Source organism: Orycteropus afer, unplaced genomic scaffold, assembly GCF_000298275.1.
Source record: "Orycteropus afer afer isolate SDZICR_OR568_19922 unplaced genomic scaffold, OryAfe1.0 scaffold00111, whole genome shotgun sequence".
Lineage (NCBI taxonomy): Eukaryota > Metazoa > Chordata > Mammalia > Tubulidentata > Orycteropodidae > Orycteropus > Orycteropus afer.
Window position 1 is genome coordinate 7,852,558 of NW_006921698.1, and position 16,328 is coordinate 7,868,885.

Genomic DNA, 16,328 nt, shown 5'->3' on the forward strand with positions numbered 1-16,328 from the left:
TAAAGAAGAAGACATGGTGGCACAGTGGTTATGTGTTCTGTGGTTCAAACCCACCAGTTCCTCCATGGGAGAAAGATGTGAAAGTTGGCTTCTGTAAAGATTTACAGCCTTGAAAACCCTTTGGGGCAGTTCTACTCTGTGCTAAGGATTGCTGTGAATCGGAATCGACTTGATAGCAGTGAGTTGTTTTTAGTATCTTATGAAGGCTTGTAATACTAATGATGATTCAAAAACTCCACATTAAAAAAAAAGATCTTTATGAAACCATTACTCAATCAAAAGAACACAAATACTGCTTTAACAAGATAGGAAATGCATAGAGAGATATAATGAAGAACCAAAACATGTCACAATCTTCACTTGCTTAGAAGCACACATGGAAAGAAATACACACTTAAGGACACATGATAGTCAGAACATAGGAACATAGTAAACGCTCAAAGCCCACCTTCCTATTAGGAGATTGTTCTTTCTGAAACTGTTCACACTCTCTCTTTAAGCTCAACTTCTCCTGTTCTGTAGGTTTCACAGTACTTGGTGGGTTTAGATGTTTTTGGTGCCTGTGGGTAAGAAGGCTAGATTCCAGTTGACGAACCTAACAAGAACAAATGTAAAAAAGAAGAAATGCCGATTATAATCATCGAGCCAAGAAAAAAAAACCCAGCAAACCTAAGAAAAAAAATTATTTAGCACTTGAGTTCTGTTGTATTCTGTTCTGTTCTTTTTATTCCAGCTAAAGCTGCCAACTCTTCTTTTTACTTATTATTGAAATATAATTCATGTACAGTGAAATACACAAAACTAAAGTGACATGTGTCAATGCATTTTTTTTTTTTAAGTGTTCCCTCTTCTCCCCTCCCTCCCCTGGTAATCAACAAAGAAAGTTTCCTTTCATATATAAACCTTTCCTTGACTTTTTATGATAACAGACTAATACAATATTTGTCCTTCTGTGATTGACTTATTTCATTAAGCATAATGTCCTCCAAGTTCATCCATGTTATATGGTGTTTTGCATATTCTACATTATTCTTTAGTGTTGTATAGTATTGCATTGTGTGTATGTATCATAGTGTGGTTATTCATTCTTCTGTTGATGGGCACCTAGGTTGTTTCCATCTTTTGTTATTGTAAATAGTGCTGTGATGAACATGGGTATCCATATATCTGTTCTCGTCCTGGCTCTCACTTTAGGATATATACCTAGTAATGGGATTGCTGGGTCAAATGGTATTTCTAATTCTACCTTTTTAAGGAATCAACATACTGCTTTTACACAGTGGTTGTATCATCTTACAGTTCCACCCACAGTGTATGAAAGTCCCAATCTCTCCAAACCCTCACCAGCATTTGTTATTTTCTGTCTTATTGAACTTTGCCATTGGTGCAGGGCTGAGACAATATCTCATTGTTGCTTTGATTTACATCTCTCTGATGGCTAATGATCATGAGTATTTCTTCATGTATTTGCTGGCTCTCTGAATATCCTCCTTAGTGAAGTGTCTATTCATGTCTTCTGTCCATTTTTTAATTGGATTGTTAATCTTTTTGTTGTTGAGGTGTTGGTGTTTTCTATAAATTTTAGAGATAAGTCCCTTGTCAGATATGTCATTGCCAAATATTTTTTTTCCCCAATCTGTAGGTTCTATTTTTACTCTTTTGGTAGTGTAATTATCGACAAGTATCAATTTGTTGCTGTCATTTTGTTATGTGCTTTCTCATTGTATTGCTGATTTCTTTGTTCCATATAATTTTCTGTGCTGAGCTCGTTTTGCTTATAAATTGTATTATCCCTTCCTTCTTTGCTATTGTTTTAGTGTTTGCTAAATATTTGTGCTTGTCTTCTTTTTTATTGTGATGTGAAGGTTTATCATTTTTGTTTGAGGTTACCCTGTGATTTATAATTTCTTCCCAAGTTTAGAACAGTCCATTCTATCTTGTAGTTGTCTTGACTTCCCTACCATTTAGAAGGTCTGTAACTACATAATTTTTCTCATCTTTTTGGTTTGCAGTTGTCCTCATTTGCCAATTGGTGTCTCTGGTTCCCTGTTTACAATCTTGTAGGCTTATTTACTTTGGATAGTTCCATAGCTGGGTTGGTTTCTGGGTTATGTCATCATGTGTGTTAATGGTCAGTTGTTGTTGGCTGTTGTTGGTTCTCTGTCCAAAGGACTCCCTTCAGCATCTCTTGTAAGGTTGCTCAGGTTTTAAAAAATTCCCTTAATTTCTGCTTATCTGGAAATGTCCTAATTTCACCAACATATCTGAGGAACAATTTTGCCTGTAATTCTTGGTTGGAAATGTTTTTCTTTCTGGGTTTTATATATACCATCCCATTGTCTTCTCACCTGCATGGTTTCTGCCAAGAAATCCAACCTTAGTCTTACTGGTTGCCCCTTGTAGGTAACTTTTCACTTTTCCCGTAAAGCTTTCTGGACTCTGTCTTTGATTTGGTGAGTTTGATGATGATATGTCTTGGTGATTTTCTTTTGGGATCTATCCTGTTTGGGGTTCACTGGACTTCTTGAATGGATATATTCTCATCTTTCATCATACCAGGGAAATTCTCTTCCAAGAAATCTTTGATCATTTTCTCTGCGGTTTTATTTGTGTTTTCCTGTTCTGGAATTCCAATCACATGTAGGTTATTCCTTTTGATGGTATCCCACATAATCCTTAGGCTTTCTTCATTTTGTTTTGATCTTTTTTCTGATGGATCCCTTTCCAAAGAACTATTGAGGTATTTGTCTTCAATCTCACTAATTCTGTCTTCCATTGATTCAATTCTACTCCTTTGTCCATTCAATGTGTTATCTATTTCTGAAAGTGTGGTATTAATTTTCTGGATTTCTATCTGTAGATTTTGTATCATTTCTAATTTTTCACTTGTTTTGTCATTTTGTTCTTGTATTATCTTTCGAGATTATTCTAGAGTTTTCCTCAAGTTTGTCAGTGTTTTCCTTGATCTGTCTTTCAGTCTGTTGAAGGTACCTAAATATAATTCTTCTGAATTCTTTATCAGGGAGTTTCAATGCTGCTTCTTCCTCATGGATGTGTTCTGGGTCTGTATCCTGGTCCCTTGTTTCTCTTGCTTCTTTGTGTGAACAGTGATGGTCTGTTGTTGTCTCTGAGACTCTGTGACATTTTTGTGTTTATATTTAGTTGGTGATTGTATGTTGGAACGACTTGCCCACGAGTTTTGTTTTCTTTGGATGTTATCTATATAAGCAGGGTACTGTGCTCTTCTATTTGCTAGTTGGCAGCACTTATACACTCACCACCTGTCTCCTTTCCCATTGTCTGCCTCCCATATGTCCCTAGTGTCCTTGGCAAACGGAGCCTATTCTTAGGTCCCTGGAATCCGAATGAGAATGCTTCCACTTTAAATATCAAAATGTCCAACATTTATAAACATTCAAAATGGGTGCACCCTCGGTAACTTTAAATATCCAATATGGCCACCACTTGTAAACAATCAAAATGGTTGTGCCCTCTGGACAGCCAAAAGTCCACAGTTCAGGTTGTCTCCCTCTTTGCTGTTACCCTTCCTAGTCATAGGCCACCAGCACAGTTGTCCCTGTAGCCCTTGGCAACCAGGGCTCTTTAGGTCAATTCTCAGGTCCTAAAACCACTTGGAAACATTCAGGCTGTTGAAGTTGTCAGAGTAGCTGACAGCCTGCAGATCCATCCATCTCCATACTCACTGATGTACAGAGACATCATGTACTGATGATGATATGTCTTAGTGATTTTCTTTTGGGATCTATCTTGTTTGGAGTTCATTGGACTTCTTGAATGGATATATTCTCATCTTTCATCATACCAGAGAAATTCTCTTCCAAGAAATCTTCAACAGTTTTTTCTGTGGTTTTATTTGTGTCTTCCTGTTCTAGTTTTTCCACTCAACTCATAGCGACCTCCCTTGGGTTTCTGGAGCAGTAAATCTTTATGGAAGTAGACTGCCCAGTCTTGCTTCCATGGAGTGCCTGGTGGGTTTGAACCACCAACCTTCTGGTTAGCAGTCAGATGCCTCAGGCACTGTGCTACCAGAGCCCAGGTTTTTCTATTACTTGGTGCCTAATCTACTTCTGTATATTTCCTTTCAAAGCTCAGGGCTCCAGAATTATCATCTGTATCTCTGTCAGTTGGTTTCTCTTTTCTCTGTTGAAGAGAATATGTGTAGCTTGTCTGCCTATTCCACCATCTTACCAGAACTTCCCTAAATCTGCCAACTCTGGAAGCTTACCCTTCTGGGTTTCAAAAGATCTTTCCTAGGTAAACACATTTCTAATCTGGTTGGGCCTAAATTAAAAATCAAATAAAGCAGTTTTATAGACTTAAACAAACAAAAAGCCCCAATACTGTAAGGACAAGGCAGGGAAAAGGGGTCTTTTGGATTTTACATTTGACCAAACCTCTAGGGCTCAATACTGTGGTGTGACTGCCAAGAAAACAGACACAGTCTGTCTAGGCACTTTCACTTTGATATGAGTTTCACTTTTAGAGAGTGAATGAGGTAGTATTCTCATCTACTCTGTACTGTACTGGACCATTCACACCTGAAATAATGCATTCACATCATCTATGGTCCACAGGGACAGGGGCCATATCTGTCTTATTCACTACTGTTACATCAGTGATGGTAGGGTTTCTGGCACAGAATGGGTGTCCTAAATGAATATTCATGACCCTTCGGAGTTAGGATTCCTCTTAAAAGAGGTGTTTAAGCATGTGATAAACATAGTTGGTCAAGTACCTGGTAGAGGTTAAAGAGAATTTAGGCATCAGTTTAGTGGTTGGAAAAGACAACCTTTGAAGTCCATTCTAACCTTTAAATGCTAGTCTTTAAAAAAGGGCCCCTTTTTCTCATACAAGGAAGCCCTGGGTGGTGCAAATGGTTAACACAATCAGCTGTTAATGACATACTGGAGGTTTGAACTTACCAAAAGGAACCTCAGAGAAAGCCCTGATGATCTACTTCTAAAATCCTGGCCACTGGAAACCCCAGGGAGCACAGTTCTGCCCCGACACACAGGGGGCTGCCGTCAGTTGGCCCTGTCTTGATGGCAACTGGCTTTTGTTGTTTTCATGGTAGGAATTAAACCAGCAAGAGCTGTCTAGTTTTTCTATTTTGTATCGTTAGTCTTGGCAGCTAGCCAATTTAAATGAGAAATATATGGTTAACATAATTTCCATGACTCTCTGTTTTAGACATGAAGCTTAAAATTGCAGGCAGATTTTAATATAGAATTGCTTATACAAGATAAAAGAATACTTTATAAACACATCAGGATGAACCTATATGCATGTCAATGATAAATTACTTCTAAAGTCTGCCATAACAGAATACTCAAATCCATATCCTAGAACTATTTCAGTCATATCAAACACCCATTTTCAAATCAAACAAATCATTTTCAAACCTATGCCACCATGTACAGTTTCCAAGTTACCTTCTCCCGGGAGTGCGTGAGTTCTGCTTTGGTGTTCTGCACTACAGTTTGAAGTCTCTCATTCTCCTGCCAAAGCAGCTGCTGCTCCTCATTCATCAAATGATCTAGCTTGTCCCAAGACAGCCTTTTCTGCTGGTTATGGAACGCTGATGGATGTGTAGCTATCTCTGGGGCCCTGTTCTTAAGAGAGAATTGTAGAGTTAAGTCTGAAAAACAAGATGATGGGTAACTTCTGCTTTGAGAAAGGTGTCATATTTACCTAATAACAACAATTCTTAGTACCATCCAGGCTTCTCCTTTCTCTTCTAATGGAGTACATGTATGTATAAATAGATATAAATAAAGCAAAATACTTGGAGTTTGCGAAAAACAGGCTTAGAAATTCTCTATTTAAAATAGCCTTTTAGCGGAACAGTCCCAACAAGTTCATTAGCAAAAATGAATAGAACAACTTCCAATTCCATATGGGATCCAAGTGCATACAGATTGGGGCCTCATTCTCAAGGGATTATGTTTTGAACAGAGATAACTACTCTTCTGGTTAACAGAGGACACAAGGGAACTCTGAAATGTCCTGTCACTTTGAAAGCTTTCACAAGTCAAACTCTACTTTCAGTTTCACATATGCAATCATGTCCCTTTTTAGAACCTGAAGAACATATTGTCCATGTAATTGAGGCCTGGATCCAGGAATATACTTTTAAGCTACCAAAATGATTTTTTTGGATCCTGAAATTGCTTAAGGAAATATAAAACAGTAACAACAATATAAGCCTCCTGTCTTTTAAGTCAAAACATAGAAAAGGAAAAAGGTATAATCACTTTCTGAGAAAAATGTCAGCCTGGAAGTAATACTGAAAATAGAAACAACTACTTCAGTAAAAAGAAACCACAGTTTAAAAAATATACATCAAATAACTGCATTATTGACTATTTTCATTGTAGGACAAAATCTTTACATCTATCTCAAGGCTGATCCCCATGACACTGTTACGGACTGATCTGTGGAAAGATGAAGGAGCACTGTGATACACTAAAATGAGACACACTGTCCAGAACATCACGATGATGTGTCAGCCTGCTAACACTTTCACTAGCTCCTCCTGGACTTTCTGGGGTCATTGTACTAGTCCATCTGGTAACAAGATTACCTCCTGCCACAGTTTTCAGCAGAAGTTTTATATTTTTGCAAACTTTGTATGTTTATGCATGTTCCTAGAATGATTTCTTGCAATGTTTTCCTTGACTTTTAATTTGTTAGGGTTACATGAATGCTTTATATTCTATCACTTAATTAAGAATGTTTATTTTTCTTACTACAAAACTGAACTCAGCATATCTTCTGACTCTCTCAGTATAAAAACTACCTTGCCACTATGGTTCCATTCAGAACTTTAGAAACAGGCAACCCTAACCTCAAGTGGCAGAGGAGTAGAAAAGTGGTGAACTTGGATGGTATCAACTAGAGCGGCACAAGCCTTCTGGGTGCTAGAAATGTTTTATATTTTGATCTAGGCAATGGTTACACAAATACCTGTACGTGTATACAAATATACACACACATGCATATATACCTATATGTACACATACATATATACATTTATATATACATATATACACACACACACCACAAACCAAACCTAATCCATTGCTGTCAAGTCAATTCCAACTCATAGCAACCCTATAGAACAGAATAGAACTAACCCAGGGTTTCCAAGGCTGTAGATCTTTACATAAGCAGACTGTCACAACATCATTCTTCTGCACAGCAACTGGTGGGTTCTAACTGCCGACCTTTCAGTTTGCAGCCAAACTTAAGTGGTTAGTGTAGCACTTAACCACTGGATCACCAGGGCTCCTCATATATATATGTAAAGTATATATTTATGTATATATACATACACAAATGATCAAGTTATACACTTAAATTTTGTACACTCTATTATATATAAGTTACACCTTAATAAAAAAGAAATTACCTTGTTACCAGCATTCTGAAGTTGCTTACATAAAGATATCACTTCTTGTTTTAAAGTATCCTTTTCCTGCTGAGTCACTCGTAGGTCAGATTTAATCTGGGACATTTGCAGATTCACATTCTGCAGGGTGTCTTCTAAACTTTGGACCTGCATCATGACAACAATCTTACATGGCTACCCAAACCCTCATGGTCTCACCTATAGCATGCCCAAGGATGAATGTGGACAAGAGAATCCCAAGGTCCCCTTTGTTTCTATTTACTACATTCAGCTTTCTTTTCAGTAGCTTGGTGGAAACCTGTGGATATTATGTACATTTATAGAATATTAAATTATATTTAGGACAATGACAAATGATGCCTGAAGTAGGGTATTGTTAATACACTCATCTGATGGATACCAAGTGATATCTTACAGAACCAAAAAGTACCAACCAGCATCACAGAAGGTGGTCTTAATGAATTTTGTAGAAATTATGTTTTAGCCTGTGATGATGGTTTGGAAAGGAATTCTTAGTTGAAAATGAACATGTCTATCTGTAGAACCATACTTCATATAAATGTCAATTAAAAAAAAAAAATTCATCCTAGTTACCCTTCAAGTCTGGAACTGAACTCACTCCTGTGGCTTCCAGCCAAACAAGAGATAGACATTTGGGGTGAACATTTACATCAGGCAGATACACTCCTTAGAGGGATCAATTGTGGGAGAACAGAAGGGCAGTGTTTGCATGGGAAACAGCTCAGGGGGAAGGAGTGCATGGGAGGGAAGGACACAGGGAAGAGGTAACTAAGGGGAGGAAGTGGGAAGAGAGTGTTATACTGTGGGGTAGTCAATGTCATAAAACAAAATGTGTATAGACTGCTGTATGGAAAATGAATTTGCTCTGTAAATGTTCACTCAAATCACAATAATTTTTTTTTTTAATTTCAATTTAAAAAAAGAATGTTCATAGAGATTTTTAACTATAATAGGACATAAACTTGTGTTAGAAAACCATTATTTCTTAATTAGGAACAAGGAGTCATTTTTATATACTTTTCTCAAACTTTCATAAGTATCTAATCTTATAATTATTAAATCTTGAGGGAAATATTGTTCAAGTTATTTCACCATGCTGTAAATGTGTGTCAAATATTATTGTTGTTGTTGTTATGTGCCGTCAAGTCAGACCCACCTCATAGCGACCCTTCCCTGGGTTTCCCAGGCAGTATCACTACGGAAGTAGATTGCCCAACCTTCCTTCTGAGGAGTGGCTGGTGGGTTTGAACCGCCAGCCTTCTGGTTAGCAGTCAAGTGCCTTACACACTATGCTACCAGAGCTCCTGTGTGAAATATTAGTCAAACTGAAAAAGCCATCATTCTGAGCCCTCTTCTATCTTAGACCACTTTCACTTAGAATATTCTTTCTACTATGATTTCTGTTGGAAGAAAGGGAATACTTACCTTGAACATGAAACAAGAATTGTCCACATACCTTTCCCTGTGAGGCCACCAGCTGTGATTTTAAGCTTTCACTCTGGCACTCCCATGACTTCTGTTCCTGCTTCATAGTAGCAATTTTGTGCTCTAAGATACTTGATTTTGCTAACTGTTTCAGGAAGAGAAAAGAAGTAAGAGGGCATTTTTGCAATCATACCTAGCCCCAATTTTTATGCTTCTGCTTGTACTGACAAGACCAAGTGCCATCTAGTAATGTGGAGAGCAGGGCGAGGTAACAGGAAGGAGAGACATTTTCCCGACTCCTTGTTCTATCTCTAATCTTGAGGCATCTCTATTCTTTTGAGATTTCCATTTTCCTTTCTCAATGCTTAGTATTTTGAGGGTTTGAGGTAGTGGGCTTAAAGGCAACTAGAAATCTCAAGAGTGCATCTTCACAGGAGTAATGGAATGCCTGTTAAGGCAGGCAGGAATAAAGTTTCTTTCCTATAGAAAATACCATAGGAAAAAAAGTGCTAGTCTATGAAATAGATGTCAGATTATTAAATACAATAATATTTATATTATATGTAAGCAGCCTAGTGACATATATATATATATATATATATATATATATATACACACACACACACATATACATACATTATACATATATATTAAATAGCTTTGTGACATACTAAAATGAGACAAACTCTGTTATTGTATTTAATAACGTAATTATTTAACAACTAATTCAGATTCCTGTAACAACCACGGCTTCAGGAGATCTAGGGTCACGTAGGGCCAGCTGAAATGCTGTCCCAGGAGACTATGAAACAACTAGGCTAACAGGGGAGGCCACTGCGGCACCGTCTATAGAGAACTGCTCATTATGGTATGCATTATACAATGATGGTAAAAAGTCTTGTTATTTTTACTACCTTTTCCATACAGCTACTTAATTCTTCACTTAGAGCTTCCTTCTCTTTGAGCAGCTTTTCGTTGTAGCTTAGGACACTAGAAATTTTTTGCTGGACGTCAGAGAGATCCGGGCATCTGTGCAGCTGTAAGAAATCAGCGAACAAGCCTTCCCATCAAACCTCAGGCTGTATTTACAAAGAGGTATTTATAGACAGGACATTTGCTTGCCTGCTACTGTTTCTTTATCTGTAGATGCTTCAGATGATATACAAACTCTAGGGGACTATAATTAACTTTAACAAAATGTTCCCTGCTGGCTTGCCCCAGCCTCCCAACTGAAGGCTGAAACATCTGCTCAGATAGATTCAACCAGACATTGTTCTAAAAAATGGTCCTAGCTTTCTGTTTTACCTTCAGGGTAAAATAAATAACACATTGCCATGCTATCATCAACTTGTGCACATATAACACAATATATCTTCCTCATGCTTTTTAAACTAGAAAAATCATTTTCAAAATTCTCAGTCAAGAATATAAAATTGGTATGAACCACATACATACTATGCACTAACACAAGGGCACATTTAAAGATAAAACAATCAGTGTTTTTCAGCTTACTCCATGCTCCTTGCCCTTTGGAAGATGTCTAAATTGACTCGTCCGTAAGATGGTATAAAACATAATGGCTTCCTTTTCCCCTCTTCCTGGAATCAGGCAAACCAAAGACTGTTTCTGTTCCTTTCCAGCATCGTTCTTGGCACTACTGACATACTGGGCTGGATAATTCTTTGTTGTCCAGGCTGTCCTATGCATTGTAAAATGTTAGCACCATTCCTGGCTTTGCCCACCAGCCAACTGCAGCTTGTTAGTTGCTGTGAAGTAGGCTCTGACTCATGGCAACCTTATGCACAAAAGAATGAAATGTTGGCTGGTCCAGTGCAATCCTCATGGTGTGTTTCAGTTCGCTGTTGTGGCTATTTAGTCAATCTGTCTCACTGAGGGTTTCCCTTGTTTTCTCTGACCCTTTACTTTATATCAAACACGATGTCCTTTTCTAGTGATTGGTCATTCCTGATAACATGTCCAAAGTAAGAGAGCTAAAGTCTCACTCCTAAGGAGCAGTCTAGTTGACAACTAGAACCAGCAGCAAAATCCTGCCTCCCACCCTGCTCCAGTTGAGACTCACTGCTTTAAAGAAAATGAGTGTTTCTTACACTTCTTTACCCTTTTCCCGTAGTTTATAAGCTATTTTATGTTCCTTCCTTTCACTTGCCTTTCATATTTTTAATTTATCATTTTGATTTTGTGGTCATCTTTCTACTTCCTATCTTAAGTTTCTTTACACTTAAGTTCTTTTACATTAGGTGCTCTGATGGCATAAAGGTTCAAACATTCAGCTGTTCAACAAAGGGTTGGAGTTTAAATCCACCAGCTGTTCCGTGGGAGAAAGACGAGGCAGTCTGCTTCCTAAAAGATTTACAGCCTTGGAAACACTATGGAGTAGTTCTACTCTGCCCTATAGGGTCACTATAAGTCAGAATTGACTCGATGGCAGTGGGTTTTTTCTTATGAAAAGATAGATTTTAAGGGTTGAATCTTGTCTTCACCTGGCATGTCTTACAAGTCACAAGGGTGTGGGGAAATGGATTTTGAAGTACTTGGGTACTTGTTCAATACAGGACCTTCTCCTTTACCACTACCCTGCAACGCTTAATGCTATTTTGAGAGTCTACAGCCTGGCATGTGACTTCTGTTGATGCTATTTGTGTTTCTTTTCAGTGCAACAGATAAATATGTAAAAATGCTTTGTGAACTAGAAATCATTATACCTACAGAGTGGTACACACTTTCTAGCTCCAAACTGCATAGCAGCAACAATGGGCTGACATTATCCTATCCTTGTGATCCAGGAGTCCAGGTACCTGATGAAACAAGCTCCTACCAAAAACAGGAAAGGTTCACTTCCTTTTCAACCTATTAAGGGCTCTCGTGGTATAGTGGGTAAGGCTTTTGGCTACTAACCAGAAGGTCAGTGGTTCAAACCCACTAGCCACTCTGTGGGAGGAAGATGAGGCAACCTACCTCTGTAAAGATTTACAGCCTTGGAAACCCAATGGGGGTCACTATGAGCTGGAATTGACTTCATGGCAGTGGGTTTGGTTTGGTCTTTTACTTATATCAACACCTCTGTAAAAAATGTGATGAATGATGTTCTAATCATCTTTTTCTACTCCCAACTCTGTCCTTTTTCTTCTGTTGTCTAGCTTCACAAAGTCACAAAGCACACACTTTCCTGTACTATAGATTTGGAACCCATCGCTATCTTCTTAGAGGCTAAAACAGGCAGACTTTTCAAAAGATAAAGGAGAAAAGTATGCTCAAGTTAATCAGGATATACTTGATAATAACAGCTTTGGAATATTTATACATCACAAAAGGATCCTGTAATTTTCACTTCTGGTATATTTATGTGGAACAGATATCTTCTCTAGTTATGGCAGAACAGGTATGACTTTGCACAACAGTAATGAACTTCAAAAGTTCCTTTTAAAGTACCTGTTGTGGACCAGTACTGTATTAGGCATTGTGAGAGACATAAATACTCTGAGAATCTTAAAATCCTATTATGAAAGCAATATCTATATGAGTTAATAATATATCAACATAAACACAACACTAGGTCATACAGACTCTAAAAAGTTTCACATTCTGTATGAAATGTAGAATGTAAAACCAATCTGCTTTGTAAATTTCACCCAACTCACAAGAAAAAGTTGAAAAAAAAGTTTAAGCATTTGGGAAGAATATTTTTATGATTATAGACTGAACAGATGCAAAAAACAGAATTTATAATCTAAGGGTGCCATCATATTAAAGGAATTCTATGGTAGAGCCAATAAATCAAATGAAACAAATTATCCTACTAAGATCATTAGGATTATTCAAAGAAAGATACTCGTAGCCTTTGAAAATTAACTAAGTGTAAAATAGGATGACGTTCAGGATATAATTTTAAGGTGAACCCTCTTTTATACTTATAATCAAACCTTTGCAGAGAACCTAATTAGATGTGTAAACTTGCACACACAAAAAAAACCAATAAAATATTATTGGAAAAACAAAACCCTGTGTTTGAAACTTTAAAATAGGATCCTTAAAGCCAAATTCATAAGTGAGGTGGCATCCCTGATAATGTTCTAGAATTTGCCCATATACCTTGGATAGATGCCTCATACTTGCTATAAGAAAAAGACTTAAGAGGGACCACAGTTTCACCTGTGCCTCAGAGACCTGCGTGTACAGTTATGAAAGTAAAGAGCAAGAAAGTCACTCTCTTTTCAGACAAAAATACGTTATTTTATATAACCTGGCTTAGAGAAAGCAAATCCTACTCTTTCCCATAGGGACATCATAAGTTAGAACTGACTTGATGTCAATCAGTTTGGAAGGAGTCCTTGTGGTGAAGTAGTTAAGCAGCTTGGTTCCTAATTGAAAGGTTGACAGTTTGAACTTACCAGCCACTACACAGAAGAAAGCTGTGGCAGTTTGCTTTTGTACAGATTAACAGCTTTGGGAATCTCATGGGGCAATTCTATTCTGTCCTTTAGGGTTGCTCTGAGTCAGAATTGATTTGATGGCAATGGGTTTTGGGGAAAAAGTAGAAAAACAAATTTCTTAAAAGGAAGTGATTGTGATTCATTTGTAACAACAGAGTTTTAGAGTCTAAAGCATATATGTTGTAAGTTACATGACTAGAACAACATTTAGAGAATTAACAATAAAAACCATAATAAATAGATTTGTTATTTCAAGTCTTCAACTATATCAAGCAAAAAAATTAGTCACAGGGCTTAGTAGAAAGGACTTTTGCTGGCTAGAGAAATCAGACCATTGGGTACATATTGTTCTATGAATGCCCCCTAAACAGCACACAGCCTTACTTGTTTCATTTTCTCCAGTTCATCTTTGAGAAGGAAGTTTTCCTGTTCCACCATATGGGTCTGCATTTTAACTTCAGAAAGTTCTGCCTCCAGGGAAGAGACTAAAGTGGAAGACTAAGGGAAAAATAAAAAGTCAAACAACAGACATATTCATCTAGGCTAGGAAAACTGACCAGGTTCACAAAAGGTGATACTAAGAAAACGTTAATGCAAATTCAGTGGCACACTGTCTTGTGATTGTTCTTATACACAAGGGAATTAACCAAAGCTATCTTTCAAAAGACCTTCCACCTAACTGGCATGAATGTTATTTCTAAGGTAGTTTTTGCAGCTTTCTCCACTGCAAAGTTACTATCTTTCCCTTTGTAGTTAATAAATACCTTGGGGATGATACTTTGAGACTATGCAAAACCTATTTCTCCTCAAACTTTGTCCATTAACTTTACTGTATTGCTAGTGGTTTTTATTTTTACAATAGTTACTATAGTGTTTGTCTAATAATGATTTTCTATTTCTCTTTTTCTTTCCACATTAGTTATAATTCTACTGGAAAAAAGAGCTGTCATTTCACCTTGATTTTATTTAATCCATTTTTATATCGGTACAGATATTTTATTCTATATTTACTTTAAATTTTATATGTATCTTGTTCTATACTATCATTTATTGTCTTGCTCAAATTGTTCCAGCTTTGACCACTGGAAGCTTCTTCAGGTTGGGGCCTAGATCCTTCTGACTTTCTCTACCCTTTTTTTTTTTTTTAAAAGCACCTCCTCACTTTTGCTTACCACGAAATGTTCCAGGTCTTCTATTTTCCCTCCTCCAGCCCTGGACTCAATAACATTTCCAAGAAAACCTGATACCTTCCATAGAAGAATGGTATTTAGAAACCAAGATCTAGGTGCCAGGGGTGCATTCATGATGCCTTACTGTCATTGCTTCCAGGCTTTCTCAGGGGGCATAAACATGTCCTCTAAACTATGCACATGCATACATCTATATTTCTGTATCTATCTATGTGTCTATTAAAAACCACGAATTCATACTGACACCTCAGATTCTAATCCAAGACCACAGGGTTCATTTTAGCCTTCTCTCTACCTCATTTGCAACAAACTTTCTCCAGAAATCTAATTCTTTTTATCTATATTTATTTGTTCAGTTCTAGTAGTTATATGGAAGCTCTGGTAGCATAGTGCCTAAGGCATTTGACTGCTAACCAGAAAGCTAGCGGTTCAAACCCACCAGCCACTCCTCAGAAGGAAGACTGGGCAATCTACTTCTGTAGTGATACTGCCTTGGAAACCCAAGGAGGGGTCACTATGAGTTGGATTTGACTCAACAGCAGTGAGTTTGGTTTTTTTTGGTTTCAGTAGTTATATAAAGTAGTTTCAGAGGTGCTAACTTATACCTCCATGAGAAATCCATTTACTGACTAGAGTATAATATATATGTATTGTTGTTCTCAGTGTCTTTTACCTTTATAATATTCAATCAAGGTACTATTTTCCTAATTGCTTACATTAACTAATTTTCTTCCCCATCCCTTTAGCGTGGTTTATAGTATCCATTTATGAGATACCTAGAGATTTGTATGTTAGTGTTTGAAATCCATTTTGACATTCTCCCAAATCTTGGTTGGTTTTGACTATTTTAGGAGTATGTGAAACACTACTATGGTTCAAAGGAAAAAAAAACAAAAAACAATCTCACTGCCATCAAGTCGGATCTGACTCACAGCAATCCCTCCTTGGGTTTGGTGGTATCACTACAGAAGTAGATTGCCCAACCTTCCTTCTGAGGAGTGGCTGGTGGGTTTGAACCGCCAGCCTTCTGGTTAGCAGAGAAGTGTCACTCCCATCCTCATTTCTTCTATCCCATTCCCAATCCCCTACTTTTTTTCTACTTCTTTCTCATCCACTCCCTAGTAGTAACCAACTCCTTTAGTTTCTGCTTTATCATTCCTGAATTCCTGTGTTCAAATGAGCAAATACATGCATATTTTCTTATGTCCCCTTCTTTTTTACATGGAGGGAAGCATACTACAGGTATATTATACTTTGCCTGATGTCTTGGAAATCACTATACATCAGTTCATAGAGATCATCCTCATTTTCTTTCTTCCTTTAAATAGATATGCTCACTCCATTGTGTGGAGGTACCATACTTTATTCAACCACTCTTCTGTGTATGGGCATCTAGATTATTTCCAATATTTTGCAATTACAAAAAACAGTGCAATGAATAACCTTTGGAATAAGAATTTTCATATTGTTAGAGGTGTTATCTTCAAAGTGATTTCCACAAGAGTGATTGCTGGGTTTGAATGTAAGTTCATATGTAGTTTTCTTAGGTATTGCCACTTTCTTTCCAGAAGGACTGTGTCAGTTTGCATTTCCATCAGGAATATATAGTTGTCTGTTTTTCCCACTGCTCACCAACAGAATGTGTTGTCACATTAAAAATTTTTTCTAGTCTCACAGGTAAAAAATAGCATCTCAGTGCAGTTTTAATCTAATCTAATTATCTTTTTTTTCCCCTGAACTGTTCATGTGTTTTTCCCATTTTTCTACAGGATTTCTGTTCCAATGCCCCTCAATTTATTATTTTTTTTT

At 37.3% G+C, this 16,328-nt stretch overlaps 1 protein-coding gene across 1 annotated transcript in view; it reads right to left on the reverse strand.

Moving 5' to 3' along the window:
- Positions 1–16,328, reverse strand: part of NIN (ninein) — a 117,424-nt gene that overhangs the window by 14,052 nt on the left and 87,044 nt on the right. The window contains exons 21-26 of the mRNA XM_007943693.2: positions 13,714–13,827; positions 9,793–9,915; positions 8,910–9,023; positions 7,433–7,579; positions 5,454–5,633; positions 449–595 (exon numbers count right to left, since the gene is read on the reverse strand). Coding sequence (XP_007941884.1) covers positions 449–595; positions 5,454–5,633; positions 7,433–7,579; positions 8,910–9,023; positions 9,793–9,915; positions 13,714–13,827 — 825 coding nt within the window. The remainder of the gene's footprint in view (positions 1–448; positions 596–5,453; positions 5,634–7,432; positions 7,580–8,909; positions 9,024–9,792; positions 9,916–13,713; positions 13,828–16,328) is intronic.